Source organism: Limulus polyphemus, unplaced genomic scaffold, assembly GCF_000517525.1.
Source record: "Limulus polyphemus unplaced genomic scaffold, Limulus_polyphemus-2.1.2 Scaffold6461, whole genome shotgun sequence".
Taxonomy (NCBI): Eukaryota; Metazoa; Arthropoda; class Merostomata; order Xiphosura; family Limulidae; genus Limulus; species Limulus polyphemus.
In genome coordinates this window covers 21933-33105 of record NW_013672071.1, presented here as the reverse complement: position 1 = coordinate 33105, position 11173 = coordinate 21933, and the positions used below count along the sequence as shown (strand labels likewise).

The 11173-nt window shown below is 36.6% G+C and overlaps 1 protein-coding gene across 1 annotated transcript in view; it reads right to left on the bottom strand.

Moving 5' to 3' along the window:
* Positions 1 to 11173, bottom strand: part of LOC106473738 (E3 ubiquitin-protein ligase UHRF1-like) — a gene marked incomplete at its 3' end in the record, with an annotated part of 49913 nt that overhangs the window by 17314 nt on the left and 21426 nt on the right. The window contains exons 7-8 of the mRNA XM_013934418.2: positions 2035 to 2221; positions 1210 to 1441 (exon numbers count right to left, since the gene is read on the bottom strand). Of these exons, the coding sequence (XP_013789872.2) occupies positions 1210 to 1441; positions 2035 to 2221 (419 nt within the window). The remainder of the gene's footprint in view (positions 1 to 1209; positions 1442 to 2034; positions 2222 to 11173) is intronic.

The window sequence follows — 11173 nt, the reverse complement described above, 5'->3', positions numbered from 1 at the left end:
ACTAGGAAATGAGTTTAAAAACCCATGTCAGAGACTGAAAAATCAGTTCTCCGGGACAGCAAAAGTTCTCCACCAGTTCCCCAGCAGTTCTCTCCAAGAAGAAAATGAAGCTGAAGTTTTCTAATGTGGCTACAGCCTCCAAAACTCCAACTCTACTGTAAGTATAGTCTCTCTCTCTTGATCAGCTAGTGTAAGAAGTATTAAGTCTAAATAGTAAAGTTTTATCAGTAATATTTTGATAAGTTGTATGTTAACTGTGTAATGGTTTTTATAACATGTAATTGATGTTAATAAATATTATTTTTGAGTGTATATACTGTTGGTCTGAGACTCATATTCTTAGTCTAACTGTAAGGTGAGGGTTTTGAGAACAATAGTGGTTAGGGTTTGAGAAGTTGGGGCTAGGTGTTAATCGGAATAATGATTCTTAAACGTGTCAACATCACTGTTTCTGAATTTACTTTCACTGGCCTCACTTTTGGAAGTCAAGTGAAGCTCAATTTCCCACAATGGCCAGAATAGCAAGGCATTATCTCTCCACACCTCTGACCAGTGTAGACAGTGAACAGGCTTTTAGCTCCTCTGGCAATATTATCAAACACGAAAGGTCAAGGCTTTTACCTGAAAATGCGGAAATGCTACTATACCTCAAGTACAATTAAAATAAATTCCAAACATACAGACATTCTGCAAACTGGTGTGCACATTTTTGTTAGTTAATTTTGAAAGTTGAAAGTAATGTACTGGTACTCATTAAAAAAAAAAAGTCAAATATTATTAGCCAATTTTATTTATTTTTTAATTTAACATTCCTTCTAAAAATCTAGAAATTGTTAGGATTTTACAACCACAAAAACTTGATCACAAATTAGTCTAATCAAGTGAGATGGTTAGTTCAGCTTTATACCTAAAAACATCATTTTGCTTTCAATAAAATTCATAATTCCACTTCACGAATAGAGAAAAAATGTAGAACTATGTGTTTTTGTAAATATTTTAACTCACAGTAAGTTTAATAATACAGGTAACAACATGTGCTAAAATTCTAAGATGGCTATATGTAACACACCTGGTATACTACAAGTGACAATAAAATGAAACCTGAAGAGCCAATGACAAGAATATGTAACACATCTGAAGTGCATTGACTTCAATGAATAAAAAAATACTTCAAAAGCTGCAATACATTGACACGAATGTGTAACACACCTGTACTCGAAACTTCCACATCATCCCAACTTCTATTCCAGGAATTGAACCAAAGTGATTGGGGGGCACAAGAGTACATTCTTTGGTTCTGCCAACACAAGCCATACCTTTACCCCAGTCACGGTTAGAGGCTGAACTAGCAGAGGCCATTTTAGCTTTCTTTTTACTTTTTTTCAGTTTTTCTCCTGCTCGCACAACCTCCGTTTCATCATTTTTACATTCTGGACAATACCTATGAAAATATCAGTATTTTTCCTGTCAGAAATGTGTGTTGTTAAGTCTCATTTTAATATGACAATACATATTTATGTATAGCAAACAAAACATATAAAGCACTTGTTAAATATCTTCTGTCTAAATTAGTGTTTCTCAAACTTTATTGTTCACAAACCACAATGGAATCTGTACACTATGCAACCTTTCAACAGACAACCTGAGAGAGCCCATGGACAACCAGACTGAGAACCAACTGTTTAGATAATTAGCTTATAAACATTATGCATTAACTTCAAATAGTGTAATTTATTTTTCTATGATACTCCCTCTACAAAAAACCTTATATCATTATAGGCAGAAGTAGAAACCTATTTGCACCAATGCTCTATACCACAAAGTATTTACATTTTCTTAAAAATATATCTGAAATATTACTGCCTTTAACAATGATGCCACAATATAGACTTTCAACTTGTTTCAAAATGTGTATATCTATTAACTATTTTAAAATAAAATACCAAATTCAGTAGAATAAAACGATAAGAAAATATTAAACATGAAATCAAATGCAAATTCTAAGGTAAACTAATATATTACATATTTCATTACCATTCTTCAATATCGGGGATATCTGGAAGAGGAGGAGTAAGGCACCATATGTGATAAGACATGTCACACTCATCGCACATTATCTGCTTCCCTGGTTCATCTTTACCTCCACAAATATGGCAATTACAGAAACGACACTTGCGACTTGCAATGTCTTTACAGTGAGAACAATCAGGTTTGACTTGCCCTAAGTTTTAAAATTTGTTAGGTTATGTTACTGTTATTTAAAGTTTATTATACTTAAAAAAGCATTTCTGTGATTTACAAGTTTGTCTAATTAAGCTTACACAATTCTCTTGTTAATAGTAAAAAAAACATTTAAAATCACAACTACACTTTGAACTGAGTTGTTATTACAATGACATCAGAGACAAAATTAATGTATATTTGTTAAATAATTTCACAAGGAAGAAAATCTTGTTTTTGATAAAAATCTCTCTAAACTTATAAATTCTTTATTTCAAATATATTCCCCATCCTGAGAAGAAAATCAGCAGAGAAAACAAAATGTAGAATATTATTTTGATAGAAGAGAACATTAATCACAAGGACTCAGCTAGGGGAATGAATAAGAACTAAGACTAGAATATATAAAACTTAAAAATAGTAAAAAGTGGTTGTATGTTTCACATATTTAAAGTAAAGTGCATTAGACCAGACCTGTACTCAATGAAAGCACAAAATACACTTTTTAACTGCACTGAGAAGATGACTGAAAAGCTGAATTTTTTTCTAGTTCCTAGGTGCATTAAACATTACATTTCCACAATCTTATTTGTTCAGTGAGGTACACTTTCTACAGATCTCACAGACAAATAAAGCAACCTTCCACCCCATCATTTATCATGTTCATGAACTGATACTATTTAAATATAGGCAATACAAATGCGATCCGGACATTTTGTTACAAACATTTAGTTACTGGACATTTCGTTACTGCCATATTGTTACTAGGACATCCTGTGATGGATGCATTGTTGTTACGTGGCAGTTTTTGTTACGAATACTAATTTTGTGACTGGTAGTTTTCTAAATATAAAATTGATTGGTGACAATAACAAAAAAATGACAATAGATCGTAAATTGTACAACCATTTGGGGACCATTAAAAAATTACATAATGCTATGGGGATGAGAGGGTGTTTAAGCCTATAGGGGTAAGGGTGTTGGATGTATTCATGTAACAAAATTCACCAATCACAAAAAACACTAGCAGTGAAACCTTTCCTAATGATACGATGGCAACCATAACAAAATGTTTTTTGTAACAAAAAGTCCATGTCATAAGCTGTCCGTATCAAAATGTCCAAGACTCATACAAACAAGTGAAAAACTTTAACACAAAAGATTGGAAGCAACAGTGCAAAACTGAAAAGAAACAATAAATGTAAATTGCTAATTTGGTTTCTCCCAAGTTTTGTTAAATACCTAGATACTTCACATGGTCATATTTTTGGTCATTTTACATGTATTACTTCAATAAATGACTAAGCACAAAATATCTACCATAGACTAATATAAGTAAAATCACATATAAGAACAACAATCATGGACAGGTATTATTGACAGATACCTTTCTACATTCAAATCTTACACATGGTTTTGAATACCAAATAGAATTATGTGAATTGTAATATTTCCATCCTATACATGTTACCTTTATCTAAACGTTTAATTTCTAATCACTCTTCCTATACCAGGTCAGGTGACTCCAAGACACCACATCAAAGAAACTTTAAAACAAAATACATCTGTCAGAATTATCAAATGCAAGAATATTTGTGCAAAAAACTTACTGTTGTAACAAGAAATAAGTAAAAAATTGCTAAAATCAAAGCTTTATTTAAATATCTCCTCCATTCAGTAACTTGCAGCTTTCTTATAACATTAAAACAGTCTAAAAAGTTTCTCAAACATATTTTACAATATATATTCCAAGAAAAATATTTCTGGAAAACCTAATTCATATTTTATATCCTGAATTTATATTAACAATCTTGCTACAGGTTTAATTATGGTCAGGGGTCAAAGGGCATGTCATCATGTTTGTATATTTACATTTAAAATTTTGTTGATGTTATAATTTTCCTATATTGAAAATGTATTTCTGATAGGTACTTATGTCAGTTCACATAAATAGCTATTCTTATTCAGTGCTGCCCCTCTATATACAAACTTTTTTCCTCATGCCACAAGCCTTGAGCTCCCAAGTATCCTATGATCAATGTGGTTCAACTGCATATTACATGTAAATCATCATGTGACAATAGGGGTGCAACAAACCTTCTTGATGCATGTGACTCCCTCTATTCAATTCTATTGAACTATCACTTCAAGTTTTGGTAGAAAACAGAAGCACCGGTTTTCAGTGGGGAAGAAGGGTGGGAAGTGTGAAAGGAGGTAAGTACCTATTGGAAATACATTTTCAGTATAGGAAAATTATAACTTCCAATATGATACATTACCTCTTCTCACATAAATAGCTAGAATCCCACATTGAATAGGTGGAGGGACTGGTGCAAGGGAAAGAAAGAAGCATTCTTTGAAAGCTCTCAAAAGACACCCTAAAGGGGGGAGGACTATACATGGGAGACCACACCACTTCTGTACCAGGTATACTCTATGCCAAGTGAGGAAAGAGGTGTTGTCAATGTGGGCGGAAAATGGGAGAAGCACATCCAAAAGAGAGAAGAATGGTTGGATAGGGATCCGATTTACCAAATACAGGAATCTCAATCTCATTGATGTCAGTAATGTGGGTGAAAGTAAAAAGGATATGCTCAAAGGTGCAGAGTGGCTAGGGTGCAATGGTCCATACACGGCAAATCAACTGCATCCATAACCCAGCCACCAGAAACTGACATCCATGGGGGGTAGGATGAGAATCATATTGTCAGTAAGTCAACTACAGTCCAAAACCCAGTCACCAGGAACCGACATCCATGTGAGGTTAGGAAAGAGGATCATACCATCACAAGTCAACTAAAATCCAAAACCCAGCCACCAGGGGGTAGGAAAAATGATTATACTATCTTCACCTCAAGTTCAGCAGCCCGGAGGGAGATATACCCACTGATCTATGAACAGAGCACATGATACCAAATTGAGAAAATGTTGTACTGATCTGGGAACCCGACATCCACAACACGGCAGCAGTGAACATGCATTCAATTGAGTGAGGGAACAGAGACACCTGTAATACATGTGTGAGGAATTATGTTGATTGGTTCAGCTCTGAATCCAAAACCCAGTCACTGGGAACTGACATCCATGTGGAGGTAGGATGAGAGGTCACAATTGAAGGGGTGAACTGCAATTTTGATGGCTCACTCCAAAGTTACAACACCCCCCTTAGATAAACCCATTCAGAGATAGAGCATCAGATTGGAGGACATCTCATCATCTAAACCATCAGAACACCACAACCCTACTCTCAACTGAATGGATTCATTAGTATTTTCATCTTATATATCAATCACATTCAGGAAGATGCCTCCATGGTTCACCACTCCAGTGGCTTACAACTGGAAAGTGGCAACTCCCAAACTCCACTGGAAGAAAAAAGGGGAGAGAAAATGCAGTGGAGAGTTCGTAGAAACATCAACACTAGAAACAGTGCAACAGGTGACTACAAAAACCCTATTTTGAAAAGCAGACCACTCCTGATTTATTCAACATAAGGAATGGCAGGGATGGGCAGCTATCCTCTTCTGCTTTACCCATGAAGTCCATGGATTAGTATGGTCTGGAACAGGCATATTAATGAAGCAAATACATTGCAAGGAAAACATACAAGCAATCTTGTGGAACACCCCATCTCAACAGTGTGTATTTAGTGGCCATTGTAGTTATAATTATTAAGTCATCATGGCCTGACAGTGCAGATTTGAGTAATTTAAATATACCTGGACAGGCACTGGTTCACCACAGAGTGGGATCTGTAGAAAAAAGGGGCATGCTGCTGAAAAATAGAAGGTAATACAGACAATAGATAACTTAACCAGTTACAGTCTCACTGAAGTCTGAAGAATGCCGACAGGTGGAAGGTGATAATCAGACAAGAAAGAAACAGCTAGCTGATGCAGATAGGGAGAGATGAATGTATGCAGTGTGGTCCACATGCCCAATTGAAGAATTTCCTACAATGGAGGATAAAGGTAAGACATCATGGAAAAGGTAAGCTGCATAATCTGGTGAGAAGACACCTGGAATAAATTACAGGAAGAAGGAGACAAGCAAGTATAAGCCAACTGAACTAAAAGCTGAACTCAACTGGTAAAAGTGGAAGGAGAAAGGTCATGAACAGAGGATAGTTGCCACTGAATGAAGAGGGAAGAATGGGCACCATGGAAGGAAGCCATGTGGGCAATATAACAACAAAGAGCACGTATGGGACATAATAGCCTATTCGGATCAGACTGGGAATATAGGTGAGAAATAGAAGGAAGGCAGATCGGCGAGGAGGAATTACCCTCACTGAAGTCTAGGGAAGGTAAGATCAATACAGATAAAGGAGAATATATATGGAATGATACAGGGTACATGAAACATCGATGACAAATAATGGATAAATGAAAAATCAAACACGAGGACAGAGGTTCAAATGGAGGTGAAAAGTAAAACAGTGAAGAAACCCACTGAAATCCCAATCCAGAATGACTGCACACCAAGAAGGTCAACTAACCTGGAAGGGACGCAACTGGAAACCAAAAAATGTGGGATAAGGCAGCCCTATAACCCATGATCAAAGTTCCTTGGTCAAACAGCCAAGTGAAGAAATCTATAAGAAGAGGAACAATGGGTTGAGCAGGTAAAAACCCCTGACCCAAAGACCAATGGCAGCAAATGTCCCACTTACATCAATAAAGATCTATAGAGAAAGGCAAATGGAACGTGCTAAAAACAAAGCAACTTGCCAGGACAATCCAGATCTCCTTACCAAGGACCCGATAAAATCCAGGATTGAAAACAAAGGGTAGGAAGGGATGGATGAAATGCTGTTGACAAAGGTTGACGTAGAAGGGATGGAGTAAGAGGAAGAGGTAATAGTGGGGGGCAGACTGGAGCTGGAGCAGCCATAGAAACCATGGTTGTGCCAGCCGGTAAGGAGCAATCAGAAGGACTTGACACAAAGTGGTGTGGTTGATCAAAATCACTCTGGGAAGGAGATGGATGGGAGGATACACATAAAGGTACTGTTGGTCAATCCTGGCTGAACGTATCAACAACCAGTGCAAATGGGTGAGGAACTGAAGACCAAAACAGAGGTAATTTGGTACTGAGTCATATGGCAAACACATCCAGGTGAGGAGTACCCCACTGAAGGCATAGCCACTGAAAAATGTGAGGTTCCATTGATTGTGCAGAGTCCACTGAAGAGAACTCATATACTCTAAACCCAAGGGGATAAGGGTTTCCATAAAATACCACATCCCCAAAAGCACCTTGCAAGCAGCAATAGAGGAGCAGTAAGGGTGTGTAGAACTGGAATGGAGTGTTGAAAAAAGATGCCCAAGTGGACAAAATATTGAGTAAGTATAAGGAAAGACTTCTCAGACTTGGTCAACCAACCCATCCGAGCTACCTCCAAAAGCAGCAGATGAGTGTAATGGGCAGACTCCCGTTCAGAAAAAGCTAACAGAAGCCAGTCATCCATGCAATGGTGTAAGCACAACCCCAAGAATGCTTATGTCAGGCAGAGCTTTGACCACTCGACAAAAGACATATGGGGCCGAAGCAAGCCTAAAGGGTAGAGGATAAAATTGATACACTACCCCATGATGAACAAACCGAAGATAGCACCTCAACCAACAATATATAGGAATATGCAGATAAACATTCGAGACATGTACCTTGGTCATCCACAGACCTGGAGAAAAAACCCACCTGAGGGTGAGAAAAGATTCCATGATAAAGTAGGGTAGAACCAAAAATTGATTGAGGTGGGACAGATCGATCACAGGCCACCATTCCTCAGTTTTCTTGGGTACCACAAACAGCCTGGAATAAGAACCTGGAGAAGGATGAGGAACAGGTTTGATGGATTTCCGGGAAAGAAGATTCTGTACTGTCTCAGACAGACGTTGACTGGTGGTAGGATCCTAAGGCAACAGAAAAGATACGAGTACCTGAAATAACAAAAGAAAGGAAAGGAAGTGAATGATAAGTCCCTCAGATAATACCCGATTAACTCAAAGATCTGTGGCAAAATCTTCCCATAGAGGAACAAAATTGGTTAAGCAAGCCCCCACTGGACTTGTACTATCAGTGACATGACCATCTGCATTGAATAATACCACAAGTGGAGGAACCCCTAGGGGAAGGAACTGATAAGGACTGGGAAGGAGGAGGAGGGGAAACAGTAACAGGGGATTGTCTAGGCTCTGAATGAGACAAACAATCAACCAAAGATGAATTGGTCAAGTGCTGTCTCATTGTTTCCACACAAGATTCTAATGTCTCAGGAATATATCCAAAAACAGACAGTTGGAGAAAAGTGTCCATTCGTAAGTCCCGAAGATAAGTATGTGATAAACAAATTTGTGACAATACATTGTCTCTCCCCAGAAGATCCCAACAACAGAGAAACTATGTGTGTAAGGAAAGAGCCGAAGAAGACAAACGTGCCAACATGGAAGTAAACAGGGAGAGGGTATCTCCTGAAAAACCCTAAGGATCTCAGTGTAGTGCCTCAGGAAGAAGATGGATAGTGGACAAGTACTGTAGGAGAGTTGATAGGGTAAAATGAAGGCAAGAAAAATGGATGTGGGTTAAATGAACAGGATGATCAGGATCCACCTCCCACATAGGTAAAATCAATTCCAACTAATGAGAAGAAACGAAAATTTAGTCTGATGGTAGGCTAAAGCAAACTAATACGAAGCCCATGAAGGGCGAGGGATGCTAGCACCATCATGCTTAAAATCTGGGGAAACACAAAATACTGAGAGGAGGGGAAATGGTTAAAACAGAACACATCTGAGAAATCACGTCAAAAAAAAAACCCATATTAGGCCTAGCTGATTCCACAGTAGTGTATAGGAAGACACAACAAAACCAGGTGGAGTGAAAAGGCTGTCAAATTTCTTGTCATTCCAAACAGGTTCGACATGTTCAGGTGGAAAATGGGCAACACGAGAAGGTTGACTCATATACTAATCAATCTCGCATCAAAGGAGAGCCGATAATTCCATAGTCAAGTTCTCCCCACCTGCAGCTTGTTAAGTGTGCTGGTAAATGGGATTACTTCCAAAATGGTAACTTGAACTTCGGAATTCATTGTTAAAGAAGAATGACCAAACACAATAGTGTTAAAATAATGAAATGAAAAAGAGGGCAAAAAAAGTTATCCTTATGTTTAACTTTAGAATAAAGTACAAAAACAGTTGAATAAAAAATTTTCAAAGTTCACTAAGTTTAAAAAAATAACAGGATTAAAGAGCACAATGAAAAACATCTTGACACGAGCACTGCCAAATGAGAAGTGATAGTTCAGTAGAATCAATTAGAGGAAATCATGTACGTCAAGAGGGTGTGTCACACTCCTATTGGTGGAGGGTAGTTGCATGGTGATTTACATGCAAGATGCAGTTGAACTATGTTGATCCTGGGGTATATGGGAGCTCAAGTCTTGTGGTATGCAAAAAAATGTTTGCATATAGAGAGCAGCACTGAACAAGAATAGCTATATCTGTGAGTAGAGGTAAGGTACTGTATCGGAACTACTATTTTATGAATATATGCCAAGAACTTTGGTATCACATTGTAGATTATAATTCAAATCTAATCAAAAACACATTAGGTGTGATAAAAAAGGTGTAGGCAGAAAAAAAAAATTGGGTGTGACTTAAACTGGATGACCTAACTGGTAGCTACACTTACAGCATTGATAAGAATTTAACAGCAAATATTCATTCGTTAGTTAGCCAGGCTGCATTTTTTGTTCAACTTGGGACATGATGGTGGGTAAAATAAAACATGCAGCTTAGCTAATTAATGAATGAATATTTGCTGTAAAGTTCTCATCAATGTTATAAGTGTAGCTACCACTTTGGCTGCCAATTTTGATTTCAGTCGCACACTCTATCCTGTTTTTGCCGCATCTTTTTTTCACACCTAAGGTGTTTATTTATTAGATATCATGACTTTTTGTCAATACACACCAACAAACCACAGCAAGTAAGAAAGTGACACTCTTTAGGATCACAACCCTATTATTCTAAACAGATCTTTATTGTACAGAACCAAACAGATTCTTTAAAATATATGATGGTAGTTTTTCCTCTAAAACATTTATAGTAATGCCATGAAATTTAGGTTAACAGTTTCTTCTCATAACCGCATGCAATTGGTACAGCTATATCAAGCATCATTATTTATACTAACTGCTTAAGCAAATATCCTGATGCTAAACGATCTTTAATTAGGATAATTTCAAAAATTTACAAAATTTGTGCCGAAAAGGTGGCATTGAATAATCAATAACCATGCACCCATATGATTCTTTAAAAAACTTTAGCTAGAGACTGCTAATCTAGTTTGCTTAGCCTAACCAATATTTATGTAGCTGCACTTCCTTCATCTCATAGTTTTGCTGCTCTAAATCAGCCGTTTTTAATCCTAATTACAAAAAACTGAAAATGGTTCATTTTTACTCTTAGGTAAAGCTGTAGTAAAAATGTTACACCAATAGTTCACGTGACTTTTTGCATAGGCATGCAAAAATTCTGGTCAAAATTGAGCAGTTCTTGTTGAATAACTTTGCACATTTGGCTTATATTTATACCAAATGAAACTCCTAATTGTTGTTTGAAAAGATCTATCAGTGTACCAAATTTGAAAAAAAACTCACAAAAATTAAGTATGTTTTTCTATCAAATAAATGTAATGTTAGTTAGACATGGGTGAAAGTTCAATAAAATAAAAATTATATATATATATAGACGTATAATGTTATGAGATTTAAGCTATTTAGACTAAATATTTATGATTTCTTGTTATAATTTGGAGTTATTCTAGAACAAAAAAATCATAATTTATATCTATTTCCTAATTTTATCTTGGTTACGAGGATGATAAAATCGACTAAACCCATAGATACAATAGTGAAAATAACAGATAAAGTATTGTTACGTCTCCG